This window comes from Dichotomopilus funicola (assembly GCF_033296635.1).
Source record: "Dichotomopilus funicola strain CBS 141.50 unplaced genomic scaffold C8A04scaffold_43, whole genome shotgun sequence".
In the NCBI taxonomy this organism is placed as follows: Eukaryota; Fungi; Ascomycota; class Sordariomycetes; order Sordariales; family Chaetomiaceae; genus Dichotomopilus; species Dichotomopilus funicola.
In genome coordinates, this window is record NW_026944064.1 from 148934 (window position 1) to 166348 (window position 17415).

Consider the following 17415-nt stretch of genomic DNA (forward strand, 5'->3'; position numbering starts at 1 on the left):
TGACCGTCCCTCCTTCTAATTATATCACCACGATAACAGGCTTCCGCCGCTCCTGATCCCTCAACCCCCCAACCACCGCGGCATTCACCAACAGAGTCCGCACGCTTTTCTTGAATCCCACCGGCGTCGACGACCACAACCACCCCCAAACAGCGGGCACCAAAACCCCAACCAAATTCCACACCCCACCCCCTTCCACTACCGTCTTCTCATACGCCCTCTGCACCTCATCATACCTCAAACTTTCCACTCCAGCCCCCTCATGCACATGCCCAAACACATGCAACTGCGGCCGCGCCCGCCACAACGCTCCCAACAACCCCTCACACCCCAGGCCCTGCGTCAAATCCAAATGCCCCTTTGGCGGGCCATGTGTGACTAACACATCGACGTACTTCGGGATTACCCCCGACGATGCATACGGGGACTCGTTGTCGTCGTTGTCGTTCTTGTCGTTGTTGTCGTCCGTCTCTTGGCCCTCCGTCCTCCACACATTGTCAGCTCCGCGCGGGTACTGAAACGCCCAGTTACCGTGTTTCGGCGTCAGCGGACTGCCATGCACACGCAGCTGTCGGCCGTTGAGGCAGGTGACGGTGACGGTGCGGTTTTCAAGATATATCAGGTCGCCCCAGTCTAGGCCGGCGCGCTGTTCTGCTGCGGTAGAACCCCCGGTAGTGACGTGCCGGGCGGTGGTGCTGTCACAGCTGGGATCGAGGAGTAAGTCATGGTTACCAGCGACGACGATTTTGATCGGATGGGGTTGAGAGCGCAACCAGGCGAGGGTGGTTTGGAGTTCGGCGAAGGTGCCGGATTGGGTGAGGTCGCCGGCGTGGATGAGGACGTCGCCGGAAGGGAGTTTGGGTTGGGAGTTGTGGGTGTCGGAGATGCAGACCACGACGACGCGTTGGGTTGGGTGTGATTGTGGGTAAATGGTTGGGGGGTGGTGGAAGACGTAGAGTTTTCGCGCGAGGAAGAGGCAGGGCTGGGCGAGGAATTGGTCCCAGGCGCTGGGTCGCGGGCGGTGGAGGAGGGCGTCGAGGCCTGTTTGGGGTTGGGAGAAGAAGCGCATGGTGTGGTGTTTGAAAGACACTGAACCCTTGTGGTTGAGGTTTTGTTTCGGATTACATTAAATGATTATTGATTAAACTTTGCTTCGCAGATTAACGGACAGAGTGATCAATAGCGCTCGTCTTAGCGGGCAATACGTGCAAAATGATTGAGCGGGGTTGTTTCATTTCCGGGGCGAGAATCAACTGTCGTTTGAAAATTGAAGGCACGCAGGATCCAAAATTGAGGACAGAATTCAGGAACGTGTCTGATACTTTCGGTGTTGTTCAAGGCAACGGCGATGGAGCGCCCGCTTGTGGGCCGTCTTGGGGGCCGAAGGAGCCAGACTGCGGCTGTTACAGGCCGCCCAACAACCGCTAACTTACAGGGACCGGGGTTTAAACATTGGGCACAGAAGAGCCGGCAATAATGAAAGAAAGGCAATTACCGTCAACAATCAAGCAATAGTTATCTTAATTATTCATTTGAAACGGAGGATGTGACTCTCAATGGAATATCGTTTGTCTCAATATACGCGTATGGTCAGCGCTAAGCAGTGGAAATAACGTACGGTACGAAGTACTCCGTATGTTCCAGCACCAACTTTCCCTAGGTACCTTGGTTTCTCGGTTTCTCCTCCCTGTCTTTGTCGCAGAATCAATGGCTGAATCATTGATAATTATTAATTATTATCTAGTAACTACCGAATTCGGAATCAACCACTCTGCTTCCTCCCTTTGGTTCGTGCATCGTGATAGAATTGTAGCTGTTGGTTTGTGTCATTCGGCCAACGAGTAATTAAAGAAGTTTGTTTGTCATGACTAAACCGAGTTCCGTGAGATGGCAACTGGGTCCTTATCAATGCTAGGAGTAAATAGTATCTGGGTGAGAATGACAACCGGCTTTCCACTGTTCAAAATGAAGGGTGGGGAACGGGATCTACAATATATGTAAAGAGAGAACATGTCCCCTTTTGGGCTTCTGGGATCTGTTTAGCCCGACCGATGATGATCTTAGGACCTCAATTTCCGCTCTTACAAAGCGGTGTCCTCAGATGCGCCTTAAACCCTCTACACCATGAATCGCTCTCATAAGACCATAACATGGGGGAAAAAGAAAAGACCCAGAAACCAAAACCCTTATATAAACAAAACATGCGGCGTCCCCACAACAACTCCCAACTTCAACAACCGTCCATACCTCTCCTCTCCCTCCGCCACCTCCCCCCCAGGCCCCGGCAGAACCAACATCTCCTTCAAAGCTGGCACCCTCCCCACCCAAGCCGGTTCCGTCTCCAACACCACCGGCCGTCGCCTCAACTCCTCCTCCATCTCCACCCCCGTAATAATCGACGGACTGCCCCTCGGCAACCCCCTCTCAATCAACCGATTAAACGCAGTCACCAACAACGACGGGATCCCAGCGAGGATGGCGTAGCGCTGGGGGTCGGGGTCGGCCGGGTCCGGGATGGCGGAGACGGCCCAGGAGGGGTGGTTGAAGAAACGCTCGATTTCGGAGCGGAGGGCTTTGATGTGGTTGATGGTGAGATATTCGTACATGCGGTAGAGGGAGGCGAGGGGGGTTTGGCCTTTGGTGAGGGCGGGTTGGGTGGTGCGTTCGGCGCGGTGGGCGAGGAGCCAGGAGACAGTTGGGGCTGTTTGGGAGAGGGGTGGTGGTGGTGGTGGTGATTGTTGTGCAGTTGGTGGGGGTGGTTGCTTTTTTTTGGGGAGGCGGTCCCGGATGGAACGTGTAATGTTGGGCATGGCGATGATGGGAAGTAGGTGACGACGGTTTAGTTGGAGACGATAGATGGACAGAGAGACAGACAGACAGGCCGTAGACAGGCCGTGAATTGGCGGTTGGGGAACGAAAGAGATGGAAGTTGCGTTTGAGTGTTTTCGCAGCCTCGTCGAGCGGCACAAAGTCAAACACTTGGGACGTACGGGGAAGACCGAAGACCCCCCTTGATAATAGGTAGAGATCGAGGTAAAGTGGGGCGCGGGCGCTGTGGTGTCAGATTGCTAGTGTTAAGTCATGGCGCAGCGAATTACCTAAGATTCGACGTCTGAAGTTGGAAATCCTCCCCCGAACATCAACGAATACATACCTCACAACTTACGAACACCGTTTCAGCGTAGAGCACCGCGCGCGCGGCGGCGCAGTTCGCACTCCGCAGCCCCCAAAGGGCGCAGGACGATACCGGTACACATCCATCGAGTTTTTACCAATACCCACCGACAACGACCCCCGTTTCAACCACAAATCCCATGTCGCCCCCAATGCCGGCCTTCAGAGGAATCGGACGAGACTAGAAACCCTCTAGGCCCTAGTCGTACCCCATCGCACAACTGTGCCCCCGTCGTGAAGGCACCCACTACTGGCCACATTCCACGGTGTTGGTCACCAAAAACTGGTTGGAATCAAGCTCAAGGCCGCTATATTTCCATAGCCTGAAACCGCCCGAGCTAGGTCAAGGAAGGAGGACGCCGTGAAAGCCCCCTCGGCCGCTCCAACAGACCGAGCGGAGACGGATGTTGAGTCTTGTGAGTACGCTCCGTGGGAGTAGTAGAAGGACAATGGTGCAGCGATGGATATAAAACCCTCGTAGTTCCTCTCGGTCTGTAGGTAGTAATATAGTAGCATCTCGAAACCAGCTTCCAACCTTCCGTAAGCTCAACCACCAACCTTTAATTTCAATTTTATATTAGTATTTTATTAGTACACCCTTATGCGCCGCACCATGGGTCAATCGTGGTCTCGTCTCCAACAAAAGAAGAACGCCAAGTCGCTGCTTGAGCTCGCGCCCAAGAAGACGCCAGGCCAGGATGAGCCCCTTGAGGAGTTGGACCGCGGCGCCCTGCTCGCGTCTCTGAAGGCCGTCGCCGCCTATATCACCAAGAAGAAGGGCAACGTCACCGTCATTGCGGTCGGCGGCGCGGTGAACACCATCTACCTGCAGAGCCGCACGTCCACCCATGATGTTGACTTCTTCAACAACCGCCTGACGCCCGCCGCCTTCAAGCTCATCGTCGAGGGGGCAGCCGCCGCCGCCAAGGCGAACCCGAAGCTCGATGCGGAGTGGTTCAACAACCGCACTATCCTGTTCATCCCGCGCGACCAGCGGGATACCCTGACGGAGCAGTCGTATGCCCAGAACGAAATCATCTTCCAGGAACCCGGCCTGACCGTGTTGGCCGCGCCGTGGCAGTACGCCTTCTGCTGCAAGGTCGACCGGGTCGCCGGAGGCGGCATCCAAGCCGCTCGGCCGTATGATGTGCCCGATGCGGTGAATTATCTGCGCCGGTATCTGTCACGTCAGGGAAAGACCCAGGTGCCCCTGGCGACAGTGAAGGAGTGGTTCACGCAGTACTCGCTCCGGTGGACGGCCAACTGCGATATCGTTGTTGCCCAGGTCAACGCTGGTTATAAGAAGCTGTTCAAGGTGACTTACAACGCCATTGCTTAATGCGGCGTGTATGTCCATGGTGGGGGTTGTGATGACTAAGGGCTAATTGTCGAGTCTTGTGGACTGTGCGGGCACGGATGGCAGGAAAATGGCGTTTTATATCTCGTTTGACCGTAAGAAGGCATTCCGGAAAGAATTGGACTGGGATTCGAGTTCAAATCATGTCGACTGTGCGGTCGTTGCTGATTGAAGCCGTATGTATGTATGTCCAGTCCCCGATTTCGAGACCCACCAACTCCGCTTCTGAGCTCAACGAAGCTCCTAGTTTTCGTCGCAGAGCAATTCTTAGTCGTGCCCAGGCCCTCACTTCCACTTTGTATGCGAAAGATCCCACGCCACAACCTTCCTATACCCCCGCTCCGGGTCTCCCTCCTCTTCCACCCTCCTGATCATCGTCAGCCCAGTCCCAAGCACAATCACCTCCAACCCCCCAAAATACTTTTCCACCGGCGACGTCAGCACCGTCTGCGCATACAACAATCGTATCGCGCGGCGCTGCGCCAACGGCAGTCGTTTCTCCTTCAGAATGTACCGGTCCATAGTATGCGACGAGTCAAACGACCAGGCGTTCAGCCGAAAGGGCAGCAGCGCCGTTTCGTGGTACAACTGTCGACAGACGGGCGAGAGCAGCGTCATACCCCGCCGTGGCCGTGGACTTGGCAGCGACGACGCGGTTGTGGGTATGGAGGAAGGCGAAGGGCGCACGCCATCTCGCGGGTGACGCCAGGGGTTCTGGTGTTTGTCGAGGATGCGGCAGTAGAACCCGCCGTTGACGGTCTCGTGAGAGCGCTGGCCGGTTTTGGTGGTTCGTGATCGATGCTCCCAGCGTTTGTAGCAGACGTTGATTTGGCCGACGTCGAGGATCAGCTCGAAGATTCGGTTGCGGAGCTCGGGTGGGAGGCGGAGGAGCGGAGAGAGCTGTTGATTGCGTTCGAGGCTGTGTTAAGGATGGGTGAGTGTGGGTTGCAGTCGAGAAAGTGTGGAATCCACCGTGTCGGGGACGGCCCAACCGATAGAGCCGGGGCAGATCCACTTACAGGGCGAGCTCTCGACTGTTTTCTTGTGGAAGGGACTTGTGCAGCATATTCCGGATCTTGCGTTGGCGCTCTTTGTTCAGCTGCATCCTGGGAGGCCGCCGAGGATGGGTTCCGTGTCATCAACTATGTAAAGACGGTTGCTCAAACGCGACGTGGTGGACAGGGCATTCCATTGAAGTGCGTGCAGCGTTGAACCAATGGTCCGTTGATGACGCGAGCAGCTCATCCCGGCCGGCAGTCGGGGCCGTGCACTCGCATCTAGTGGGTGGGGCCTTGCGCCTTTGAACCTGCAGGTGCTACCGTCCACGGCCGCAACTTCCATTCTATTTTCTGGAAATAAAGTCGCTCCTCGGGGATAAATTGACACGCAATGGATTTATTTACCGAGAATCATGCGTGCCGAGTCCGTCATCACTTGCATGTCCCGATGGGTCGCCTACATGTCCGCCGTTGGGAACTTTTCCTCGAATTGGGTAAATCTGATCTTAATCCGATCCATCGCAAAGTCCTGTCAGCTGATCTCCTTTGTCTTGATTTTATTTTATTTACCCTATTTAATTTTTTATTTTCATCCTTCCTTCTACCCTTGCTTTCTTTGACTTTCCTTCCCCAATCCTCCGTCCCCTTCTCCATTTTCTTCTTCCCTGCTAGTTACCTTACATTTTCTTTCCTGTTATCTTTCATTCTACCTAGGTTGCCCCTCCCCTCCTCCTCCCCAGCTACCTTTTCTTCCTTGTCATCTTTCCTTCCTTGTGGTAGGTGTGGGGTTAACCTCATCTCACCCGGTTTAAACCCTTTGTTCATAGCCCTGTCCAAAGGGTCAGCCTCCGATCTTGAGCTGTCGAGTTTTTATTCGTACGTCGTAGCTTACTGTGGGCCGGTCGTGATATCTGACAAGATGACCACGGGCGAACGGTTCCCACCGCCTCGCAGTACTTTCCCCGGCTTCTTCATTCTGCACTTGCATCTCACAAGGTATTCGTACCATGTAACTATTTATGTATGAGTCGCGTGAGGAGGATGATGTCGTTGACAGCTCGCTTCAGCACCGTCAGCCGCGGATCAACAAACGGCCCCGAACAAATCGGGGCTAGAACGATTATGGAATAGACTTTCATGCAAGGACATTTGGTAACCCCACTAAAATCCAGGGATCCCATAACAAGTTCCCCACGCCGAGCACTGTGGGCTGGAAACGGCTGCGCCCAGCCAGTCAGCAACCGGTCAGTCGGCCTCTCAGCCTTCCCACACCCCGATCATAAACTCCGCCTTCGTCCGAATCTTGGACACCAAAAAGGACTTGTAGACTTGAGCACTCTCAGGTACCGGACTCGAATCACTCCGTCTCCCGACGTGACCACTTCAGAAGACATCAGAGCCGAGCCTCGACGGATCTCTAACACTAACAACACCGTTCCTGAGAATCCTATCCCAGCATCTTTTTCCCGCACCACCAGGGAACAATGGATGACATAGTGGAAACCGGTCTCCCATCTCCCCGGTCGTCGACCACCGACGGTACCCCGCCCTCGGGTTTCGCCAAAATGGCCCCGTCCAAATCTGCCAAGCGCAGCATGCAGGAGCAATACGCCAGCGCAGAGGATTGGGACGCCCAGCGCGAGACCATCAGTCGCCTTTACCTGCATGAGAAGCGTTCCTTACAGGAGGTCATGGAGTACATGGCCCAGAATCACGCGTTCTTTGCGACGTGAGTCCAACTCCGCAGAGTGTCCTTGTGGTGGCTTTCCCGACTCGGGCACGGCCAGACCCGAAGGGGGAAGGTAATATTCAAGGCTAACGATGTCGGCCCACAGAGTGAAGATGTACAGAACTCGGATTAGGAAATGGGGCATTGACAAGAACAATAAGGCTGCCGAGGTGGCCTACATGCTTAAGCTTAAGAAGCAACGTGACGCACAGGGCAAAGCTTCCAACTTTTTCATTCGGGGCCGGCCCGTTGACTGGTAGGTGTGATCTACGATACGATTATTAGTACTCAAGAAGCCGTCTTCGTTCCGGCAGTTATGATTAACCCCCTTCCGTCCACAGGGAGGATATCGAACGGTACCTCGCCCGTACCCCCGACTTTTGGGCAAAACACGGCACTCAACCCCTCGATGGACACAGCAAGCTAGCCAAAGATATCACTTGCACAACACCGCCACCAGAATCTCCAAAGCTGCTCCCGGCATCCACTAACCTGGCAGTACTCCCAAACCTCAACGCCGCCCGAGAACTTCACGTTCACGAAGAAATTCTCCGCTTCTTCCGCGTCTACACGGAAGGGTCCTTTGAACAAGGACATTGGCGCCTCTTCTCCGAGCACAACCGCTACTTTGGACCCGGCGGCGTCGAAGCCAATGCTCGACTGAACACCTGGTATGACAAGGTGCGCAATGTTTCTGACTGGCCCGGCCGAAATGCCGAGGCCGTCCAGTTGATCAACTACCTCCTGGACGACCTGCCACAGTTCATCAAAGACCAAGACTTTTCCATCTTCCCAGCTCTGATGAAGTGCTGCTACTACCTATCCCATTCCCGCGAAGAGCTGGGGCGAGCGGTGGTGCACTTCGTCGCGCGGCTTTGTGTCATCATTCTCGGAGAGAAACATCCAATGGCCATGGCCTGGGCACGAATCAAATCCCTTCCGAAATCAGAATACCTCCGCGTATTACAAGGAACGGCCAAGATCCGCCTTGACCAACTCGAAGCCCTCCAAGCCCAAGGACGCGAAGACGAAAACACCATGGCCGCCACCCGCGAATATCTCCTCGTACTCCGCCTCAGGGGCAAAGACGAAGCGGCCGAACTCGAACGCGTCACAGAGCAAGCAAAAGAACAAGTCTCCAAATCCCCCGACAAACTGCTCACCCCAGCACAATACCGCCTCCTCCTCGGCACAGCCAGCTCCTACATCGCCCGCCAGCGCTTCGCCGAAGCCTCCGAGATCCTCGACCGCGTCGGCGCCGCCCTACCCACGGCCGCAGCACAAGACTCTCGCTCCCAGCGCGTCGTGCCAACCTACCTGTTCCTCATGGGCTTCCTGCGGTACGTCACCCAGCGCATGGACGAGGCGAGCAATTATTTCCTGCAGACGTACTACACGCTGGAGCGGGTGCGTGGGCCGAACAGCTCGGCGGTGGCGGATATCATGCTGGCGATGATTGATTTCCCGGGCTTGTTGCAGAAGCCGGAGGATATTGCGCTGTGGCATCAACGGTTCTCGAATGTGCAGGCGCAGATGCTGGTGCAGGCGCGGAAGCGGGTACGGCACACGGCGTCGGAGTTGAGTGAGGTGTGGGATGGGCCGATTGATACCGATGTGAATACGGGTATGTGGTGAGCGGATGGTATCGGTTTCGCTATTCATGATCAGGTGCGCGCTGGATGCGGACATCTTGCTACCGGGCTAGAAAATGGAACATCGGTAGAGGGGCCGTCGTGACCATGTCGATCCTGTGCGACCTGCCTGTCTAGTCGAGGAGGGTAGCTCTCGCAGTTTACCGAGGGAGGCAGACTTGGCCATCGGCGATCTAGATTCTAGTGCTCTACATTGGCTGCGGTCCACGGGCAGGTGTTGGGTTCCCGATTTTCGGACCGTGCTGGACACAATTCCGTCGGTGACCGGCGGGTAGTTCTGCGCGTTATGGAGCAAGGTCAGGCATTTCGACATCCGTCCTTAACCTTCGCCAGGCTTTCAACTCTACGCTTCCTCAACTCGATCAACTAGAGCATTTTTTGGATAAACATTTCAGTTTCGAGATCAATCTAATTAATCAACAATTTTAAGACATCATGGCTACACCAACGTGTCACGCTCAATTTATCACTGAGACATGTCAACAAAAACCACAACACGAGGACAAAATGAGAGTATCTTCCCACCCACACGATATTCTCCCCATCCCCATCTTTCTCCAACATCCAACATCGAAATGGGAGAACTCGCTAGGGTAGCACACTGTGATTGGTCAACCCTCCCCTCTGCTCTCGTGCCCATTCAGGGAGTCGTTCCTCCCCCGCATTGTATCGGACAGGGATTGGGAGGGCGCACCTGACCAACCGGAACGTCACAGCGGGGTGAAACAGAGGGGATGCATGCTGCAACAGAGAGGGGAGCGCCTGAGTGGTCGCTGTAAATTGGGGAAACAAACCCCTTCGGACTCCCGACTCCAACTGATGGGACAGCAAGCTTCATCTCAACTTCATCTCAACTCTCAACTCAATTCTCGACTCAGCTATTGACGTTCATTTCACATTTCAAGCTGGAATTCTGTTGCGGGCTCACTCAGCCATTCCCCCAATAATTGAACAAACCAAACTACCTATCAGAGGGAAGAAAGAAGCCATGGCCGACCGCTACACCTTCCACAGCCGACCCCTCGCCGACCCCAAAGCCATCGTGACCGGCTCCAGCGGGAAAGGGTCCTCAGCCTCCCACTACCGCTTCACCGTCCTAACTGACCGCCTACTCCGCTACGAATGGTCCCCCGACGGCGGGTTCGAAGACCGCGCCTCCACCTCCGTCATCTTCCGGCGTTTTCCCGACGTGGGCGTGGCCAATTTCCTCACGCACGATACCGTGGACAGTCTGCGGATCACGACGGACTATTTCCAGTTGTCGTATGACAAGAAGAAGTTTTCGGCGGATGGGTTGTCGGTGAAGGTGCTTGGGGACCGGGGGGATGTGTGGCGGTATGATGGGAAGAGTTACGGGGATTTGGGCGGGACGGCGAGGACGCTGGATGGGGCGTATGGGAGGGTGGATTTGGAGCCTGGGGTGTTGTCGAGGAAGAAGGGGTATGCGGTGCTGGATGATAGTGAGAGTATGCTATGGGATAAAAAGGGGTGGATTGCGGTGCGGGAGAAGGGAAGGGTGGATGGGTATGTGTTTGCGTATGATGGGGACCATAAGGCGGCGATTCGGGATTTTTATCGCATCTCGGGGAAGCAGCCTGTGTTGCCGAGGTGGACGCTGGGGAATTGGTGGTCGAGGTATCATGAGTATTCGGCGGGGGAGTATTTGGAGTTGATGGATCGGTTTAAGAGTGAGGGGATTCCGTTGAATGTGGGGGTTGTTGATATGGATTGGTGGGTTTTTCTCTTCTCTTTCCTCCTTTTTGTCGCGAAGTAATTATGATAGAAGCTAACACTCGACAGGCATAAGGCAGGATGGACGGGCTACAGCTGGCGACGGGATCTATTCCCCGATCCTGAGGGGTTTCTCAAGGAATTGCACAAGCGCAATCTGAGGGTCACGCTAAACGATCACCCGGCTGACGGCATTGCGTCGTATGAGGATCTGTACGAGGCCGTCGCCAAAGCCTTGGATTTTGATACCTCCAACGGCGCGCGGATCGAGTTCGACTGCACTGACAAAAAGTTCCTAGACGCTTACTTTGATGTGCTCAAGCTCACTATCGAGAAACAGGGCGTCGACTTTTGGTGGATCGACTGGCAGCAGGGCAATAAGACCAAGATTCCGGGCGTGGATCCCCTTTGGGTACTTAACCACTACCACTACCTCACAAGCCGGCGCAACGTCAAGACCATCGACCGGCCCCTGACCTTCTCCCGGTACGCCGGCGCTGGCTCGCATCGTTACCCGATCGGTTTCTCGGGCGACACACAGATTACCTGGGAAGGGCTTGAGTTTCAGCCCGAGTTCACGGCCACAGCGTCGAACATTGGGTATGGATGGTGGAGCCATGATATCGGCGGACACTGGGCAGGTGTCCGCTCCAACCAGCTGACCGTTCGCTGGGTTCAGCTCGGCGTGTTCTCACCCATTATGCGGCTGCATTCCACCAAGAACATCTGGAACTCGAAGGAACCGTGGAACTTCGAGAAGGACGCCTTCGAGATCATCCGGGCATTCCTCATTCTCCGTCACCGTCTCATCCCGTTCCTCTACACCATGAACATCCGGGCCGTGCACGAGAGCGAGCCGCTCATCCAGCCACTGTACTGGAACCACCCCAAGGACGACGAGGCCTACACGGTTCCCACGCAATACTATTTCGGGCCCAACCTTCTCGTGGCGCCCATCACCTCGCCCGACAGCACGGCGTCGCTGCTCGGTGGGGTCCGCGCGTGGTTGCCCAAGGGGAGGTACATTGATGTGTTCCACCCGCATCTGGTGTACGATGGAGACCGGTACATGCATTTGCACCGGGAGCTGACGCATATCCCCTTGTTAGCGAAGGAGGGAACCATCTTACCCCTGGATACCTCGCCCAAGCTGGTGAACGGGTCGCCACGGCCGACTGAAATTACGATTGTGCTCGTTGTCGGCAAGGATGCGCACTTTGAGCTGGTGGAAGAACCGGAAAAGTCGACCCATGAGCACACCAACGAGGACGAAGGAGGAGTAGACCTGGCCACCAATGTCCCCCTGAGCGCATACGTCCGCACGCCAATTACGTGGAACCAGGCCGAGGGCAAACTCAGCATCGGGCCGGAGTGGAACGGCACGGGCAAGTGGCGGCAGTGGAATGTCACGCTGCTGGGACACACCAACACCGATATTCAGTCGCTCGTCCCCGGGTTCCGCGTCGTGCGATCCATCGAAGGCGAGGAGTCTCAACCAGATGCCAACCCCTTCAACAGCCCTCCCGCATACGGTGGCCTGGCCGCCGGACTAAGCGGGCAAGGTGCCGGGCCCGAGTCAGGGTCGGATATTCTCAGCCATCTCCACAAACGCAGCACCACCATCTCGCTCGGCAACGTGCACCGCTGGGATCCCACCGGGTTCGAGCTCACCCTTGGGGCCGACCTGCAACTCGATGTGGTCGACATCCAGGCGCGCGCGTTCGAAGTCCTGCACCGGTGCGAGATGTCGTACGATGACAAGGACCCGATTTGGGATGCGGTGGTGGAGTCGGGAGATAAGGTGGCGGACCGGGTGACGAGGTTGTTGAATCTTAAGAATGTGGACGCGGCGGTGAAGAATGCGGTGATGGAGGTTTGGGCGGCGGATGGGAGGGCGGAGGGGACTGCAGCGGGGGTTGAGGGGTGGGTGGATGCGAAGAGGGAGGAGAGGGAGGTCGAGGAGGTGTTGAGGGAGTATGTTATTGTTTAGATCTGTTTCATGGTTCGTGTGTGTGTTTCCTTGGTCTCCTACCCTTTCTTAATACATCCGGGAGTATGGTTATGAATATTTAAATCACAACTTTATGTTGACCTTTGGTGTTCACCTGAATACCTTGGGAACGGCAAATATCCATCGCTGCAGGAAGTGAAACCCCTTTTATACTGTGACACACCCCTAGATCCAACTGTAATCCCGGTGGTTCGATCGGCGCATCCTAACATTTTGCCCAGGATAGCTAGTAGGGCTCTTTAAACATGCTATCCGCGCGAAGGTCCATTCATCCTGCGCTCATCAAGGGTAAGGCGTAATTACCTTATAACATGAAAACTCAACAAACCAAGTGGACTGTCAGCCTCGACTCTAGTTCGCTGGGATGCAGCAGCAAGTTGCCGCCCGATGAGGCTCAGAGAATTGACTGCTGTTGTAGGATGTTGTTCGGTGAGCTTCGGAGACTCATCTACGAGAACAAGATTGGGTTCAATAGGTTCCGGAGACTCAACTGCAGAACCGAGTGGTTTGATGAGTTACAGAGACCTATCAAGTACACCTACCCACTGGGTGGTCATCTTGCTAAAGTCCCTCCCTACGGTGTTGAGTAATTAGTCTCTGGAAGGAGGGTCTAATTACCCAGCTTACAGTCCTTGGGGACTTCTGTCAATCCCAAGCAACTTAAGAGAAAACAATAACCCCGGCCCTGGATCCAAGGCTCGCCATTAAAACAGACAAGCCCGGCACGTGAATTTAGCCCAATTAAGCAGGAGCACTGTGGATGGACTTGGGTGTGTTGCGGGAAGGAGCAACAGTGGTCCCCGGGTGGCGATGATGTCATGGACGAAACAGGTTCACCATGACCCCAGCACCAGCGATTGAGAGCTTGAGCTCAACAAAAGGGAGCTTGACTTTCGTTTCTTTCCCATAACAACAAGTAAAAGTCAAAAGAATACTCCGAGCCGCGACTACGTCGACCCAATACCTTTGAAACTTGAATTTCGACTCCCCATAACAACGCACAGAAATCAGGACCGATCTTCAGGTTTTAATACTGAGATTCAACAAACAGTCAACATGAACCGACTAGCTTTCGCATCTCGGCGCGCAGCCGCACCATCGCCAGCATTCCGAGCCGCGACAGCATCTTCTTCATCCTTTAGTCTACGACGCCCCTACAGCAACGGCAGCACATCGGCCCCCAAATCCGCCGAAAAAGCCAGCGCAACCAGCGGCGGATCCCGCAGCAAAGACGCAGCCTCACAAGCGTCGTCTTCGTCGCCTTCCTCTTCATCCACCAGCCCAACAGAAGGCGTAATCCCCGACGGCCTCTCCAACGGCAACGCGCTAGGCCGCACAGGCGGGGGCAAGCCGCTGAACAGCTCGCGCGACCCGCCGGCGCAGCCCAAGATCAGCAATGCGAGCGTGCCGGGGGAGAAGGCGAAGCTGAGCGCGGAGCAGCAGGCGGAGGTGGATAGGCACAATGAGGAGTTTGAGAAGAAGCATGGGATGGCGGAGGCGGCGGGGGATGATAAGGTGGATAAGGGGTTTTGGAGTGGGCGGGGGGGGAGGAAGTAATCACTAATCAGATGTATGTGTGGGTGTAAGATGTTGGTGGGTTGAGTGTTGAGTTATATTAGCTCGGCGGGTTTTACGGCCGTATTACGGTATTTGTACACATAGATATTCTCTCTCATCCAACGATCGCTGTAAAGGACCCGGCCCACAATGATATCCCTGGCCAGTTTAGTCTCTTTACTTTTTTGTGTACGCCCTTTCGATGTGTGCGGGGTCGCTGCCTAGCTGCCGTGTGTGTGACTTGCATGACGCATGTTACCCTGGGGTATTATAAAGTCAGAGCTTCATTTCACAACTTCACTTCACTCTCCTTGTCACATTCTGGTATCTTCACTTCCCACCAACACAACAACTCCATTCTCCGTCGTCCACACACCAGTACCCAGTAACAATGGAAGACCTCCACGACCTGCACCTCCCCCACCAACTCCCCACCTCCACCAAAACCCTCACCGCCCGCTGCCACTGCCGCACCATCCACTTCACCATCACCCTCCCAACCTCCGCCCTCCCCCTCCCCGTCCACCTCTGCAACTGCTCCATCTGCCGCTACACCCACGGCACGCTCTCCTGCTTCCACGCGCCCCTGCCCAAAGGCATCCAACCCTCCTTCCTCCCCCCCTCCTCCCTCGAATCCGCCGCCACGGGATACATCCACTCCCCCCTTGCGGCCGCCACCCGCTTCTTCTGCAAGACTTGTGGATGTCATATTGGGGATCGGGACCATGACCTGGATCCGGAGACGGGATTGCCGGAATGGCGCGTCGCTACGTCTATCTTCGAACCTACGCATGACCCGGACAATTTCCAGATCCGCTCGCATGTTTTCGCTCCCAAGGTATCTGACGACGCCGATCCCGGGATGGCGACGTGGGTGCCTGAGATAGCGGGGAGGAAGATGCACGTGTGGAATCCGTCGCAAGAGGAGGCAGAGAAGTATTTTCCGTTGGCGGAGGTCGGACCGGCGGATCCGGATCCAAGGGGGGAGGTCGGGGAGGACGAGGTGGTGGTGCAGTGTCATTGTGCGGGGGTCAGGTTTGTGATGCCGCGGCCGGAGAAGGGGGGAGAGGAGGGACATGAGTTGTTTAGACGGTTTTTGCAGCCTAGGCAGAGGGTGGTTACCACCTCTGGGACTGAGGTTGAGGCCGAGGCTGGGCATCACCAGGGTAAAGATGGGAAAGATGGGACATATGGGAAAGATGGGAAAGATGAGAAAGATGGGAAAGACAGTAACGGCACTACAGGAGAGGCTCGGCTCAACCGCGCAGCCTGCATCTGCCTCTGCGCCGACTGCCGTCTCACCACCGGCGCCCACGCCGTAGCCTGGACCTTCGCCCCCCTATCCTCCCTGCGCCCAACCATCCCATCAACCTTTACCGGCTTCGGCACGCTACAGGCGTATGCCTCCTCTCCCAACGTCCGCCGAGGATTCTGCAACACCTGCGGCGCGACGGTGTTTTTCTCGGTCGATGGTCTCGAGGAGAGGGTGTATCAGGGGGATGGGGAAAAGGGGAGAGTGGTGGATGTAGCGGTTGGGTTAATCAGGGAGAAGGATAGGAGTAAAAAGGGGGTAGGGTTGGAGGATTGGGTGACTTGGCGGACGGGGAGGTTGGCGGGGCCGGATACGGGGAGGAAGTTTGATGAGGCGTTTTTTGAGGGGTTGGAGAAGGGGCTGGGGGAGTGGGGGGAACGGAGGTATGGGGAACGGATTGATTATGAGGTGCCTTAATTAATGTATAAGAGGGAGGGAAGAGAAAGGGGGTGAAATGTGAAATGCCGTGAACTTCGTATCAGATCGTAGTATCTATCTTGGCTTACTTCCCCAGGTATGTGATGTGTATCCTTGTTAGCCAACCCCTTTTCACTGTTCAACCTCCCTCTTCTTCATGAACTCCACCGATCCATCATCACTCACACCCTCCCCCTCCCATCCCTAACCAACCCATCCGTAATAGTAGCATGCGCCCCATCCTCCTCCTCATCCTCACTCCCATCCCCTCGACCCGGGTGCCCCCATCTCTGTCCTGGATGCTCCTCATGCTCATTGCCCCCCATCCTCGACGACAACGGACTCACACTTCTTGGACTCATCATCCCTGCCCGACTGGTAATCACACTGTGACTGACAATGCTCCCGCTCACACTCCGGCTTAATCGCCGGCTGAAACTCCGACGCAGCAGGCTCTGGCTTGCGTTGCGGGATACTACCGCGTCGTGATGTTCCTCGCTGTGGCTGTGGTCGCTACTGCCACCGGTTTCTGTGCTAGAGGACGGGCTGTCGTGGTAGACATACGGCGGTGGAGGGTCTGCCAGCGTAACGCCAGCTGCTCTTGGTTGTTGTTGTTGTTGTTGTTGCTGCGATGCAGGTACCGGGACAGCAGCCAGCGTGGATGCATGCTGCAGCTGTGGCGTCGGTGGTTGCACAATCGGCGTCAAAGGCACCATATCCTCCTCCTTAGCAGCCACATGTAGCGCAGTCCGATGGTGTTCCTCTTCCCGCGCTCTGCGCTTGCGGGTATACAGGAACGCGGCCAAGCCGATGATCAACAGGAACAACACGACCACACCGACCACGATAGCGGCGATTGCACCCGTGGATAGGGCACGGTTGTCGGTAGGGTTCAATTTGTCGAGGTTGTCGAGGTCGTCGAGGGAGGTGCGGTGGGTGGAGAAGGGGTCATTGTCATCGTTGTCGTTGTCGTCGTTGGTATTGCCGGGCCGGTGCCAGTTGGGGAAGGGGATTGGGCTGGTGAAGTCGGGGGGGTCTCCACGGGGGGGTATTACCCCGGAGCGTGGGTTTGTTGTTTTGGATACCACCGGCATTGTGGGATCGATGTGTGTGTGTGTATGTGTGTGTGTGTGTGTGTGGATGTTGTGTGATTAAATGTAGGTAATCAGATGTAAGTAATTAGGTTCAAGTGTCCAAAAAGGACCAAGCGGGCGAAAGGTTAAAAGGGACCAAATGGAAAGGAATTAAAACCCCGAAACTCCAGGACGCCGATGTTGATATAAGCGGCCTGCAAACCACACACAGCCCAACAAACACCCAAACAAATTCAGGCTCCCGACGAGTTCCGATGCCCGAAACAAGCACTTCCCATCCGCCCCGTTTCTATTTGTGAACCGACCATCCCCTTTGGACCCCTTCTAAAACAAACCACTGTGATACGCTGCAGCGACAGCACCGCCGTCTAATCCGGGAAACA

The 17415-nt window shown here is 55.6% G+C and overlaps 9 protein-coding genes across 9 annotated transcripts; 5 read left to right on the top strand and 4 right to left on the bottom strand.

Moving 5' to 3' along the window:
• Nucleotides 1-19: 19 nt before the first annotated feature.
• C8A04DRAFT_13163 (Metallo-dependent phosphatase-like protein) lies at nucleotides 20-1069 on the bottom strand (the record flags this gene model as incomplete). Its single annotated transcript, XM_062777609.1, has 2 exons — nucleotides 20-427; nucleotides 494-1069. The coding sequence occupies 2 exons, from the start codon at nucleotides 1067-1069 to the stop codon at nucleotides 20-22; spliced, it is 984 nt and encodes a 327-aa protein (XP_062635927.1).
• A 1117-nt stretch (nucleotides 1070-2186) lies between these two features.
• C8A04DRAFT_13160 (uncharacterized protein) lies at nucleotides 2187-2810 on the bottom strand (the record flags this gene model as incomplete). Its single annotated transcript, XM_062777607.1, has 1 exon — nucleotides 2187-2810. One exon carries the CDS (start codon nucleotides 2808-2810, stop codon nucleotides 2187-2189), a length of 624 nt encoding a protein of 207 aa, XP_062635928.1.
• Nucleotides 2811-3787: 977 nt separating this feature from the next.
• On the top strand, nucleotides 3788-4513 carry C8A04DRAFT_29835 (uncharacterized protein; the record flags this gene model as incomplete). Its single annotated transcript, XM_062781147.1, has 1 exon — nucleotides 3788-4513. The coding sequence occupies one exon, from the start codon at nucleotides 3788-3790 to the stop codon at nucleotides 4511-4513; it is 726 nt and encodes a 241-aa protein (XP_062635929.1).
• Nucleotides 4514-4816: 303 nt separating this feature from the next.
• C8A04DRAFT_29836 (uncharacterized protein) lies at nucleotides 4817-5636 on the bottom strand (the record flags this gene model as incomplete). The annotated part of the gene is made up of 2 exons (XM_062781148.1): nucleotides 4817-5450; nucleotides 5551-5636. 2 exons carry the CDS (start codon nucleotides 5634-5636, stop codon nucleotides 4817-4819), a joined length of 720 nt encoding a protein of 239 aa, XP_062635930.1.
• A 1458-nt stretch (nucleotides 5637-7094) lies between these two features.
• On the top strand, nucleotides 7095-8893 carry C8A04DRAFT_13119 (uncharacterized protein; the record flags this gene model as incomplete). Its single annotated transcript, XM_062777591.1, has 3 exons — nucleotides 7095-7258; nucleotides 7365-7514; nucleotides 7600-8893. The coding sequence occupies 3 exons, from the start codon at nucleotides 7095-7097 to the stop codon at nucleotides 8891-8893; spliced, it is 1608 nt and encodes a 535-aa protein (XP_062635931.1).
• Nucleotides 8894-9898: 1005 nt separating this feature from the next.
• On the top strand, nucleotides 9899-12631 carry C8A04DRAFT_13136 (uncharacterized protein; the record flags this gene model as incomplete). Its single annotated transcript, XM_062777599.1, has 3 exons — nucleotides 9899-10645; nucleotides 10694-12129; nucleotides 12256-12631. The coding sequence occupies 3 exons, from the start codon at nucleotides 9899-9901 to the stop codon at nucleotides 12629-12631; spliced, it is 2559 nt and encodes an 852-aa protein (XP_062635932.1).
• Nucleotides 12632-13708: 1077 nt separating this feature from the next.
• On the top strand, nucleotides 13709-14209 carry C8A04DRAFT_29839 (uncharacterized protein; the record flags this gene model as incomplete). The annotated part of the gene is made up of 1 exon (XM_062781149.1): nucleotides 13709-14209. The coding sequence occupies one exon, from the start codon at nucleotides 13709-13711 to the stop codon at nucleotides 14207-14209; it is 501 nt and encodes a 166-aa protein (XP_062635933.1).
• Nucleotides 14210-14600: 391 nt separating this feature from the next.
• Nucleotides 14601-15938, top strand: C8A04DRAFT_13130 (Mss4-like protein; the record flags this gene model as incomplete). The annotated part of the gene is made up of 2 exons (XM_062777595.1): nucleotides 14601-15375; nucleotides 15457-15938. The coding sequence occupies 2 exons, from the start codon at nucleotides 14601-14603 to the stop codon at nucleotides 15936-15938; spliced, it is 1257 nt and encodes a 418-aa protein (XP_062635934.1).
• A 182-nt stretch (nucleotides 15939-16120) lies between these two features.
• On the bottom strand, nucleotides 16121-17032 carry C8A04DRAFT_29841 (uncharacterized protein; the record flags this gene model as incomplete). The annotated part of the gene is made up of 1 exon (XM_062781150.1): nucleotides 16121-17032. One exon carries the CDS (start codon nucleotides 17030-17032, stop codon nucleotides 16121-16123), a length of 912 nt encoding a protein of 303 aa, XP_062635935.1.
• Between the last annotated feature and the right edge of the window lie 383 nt (nucleotides 17033-17415).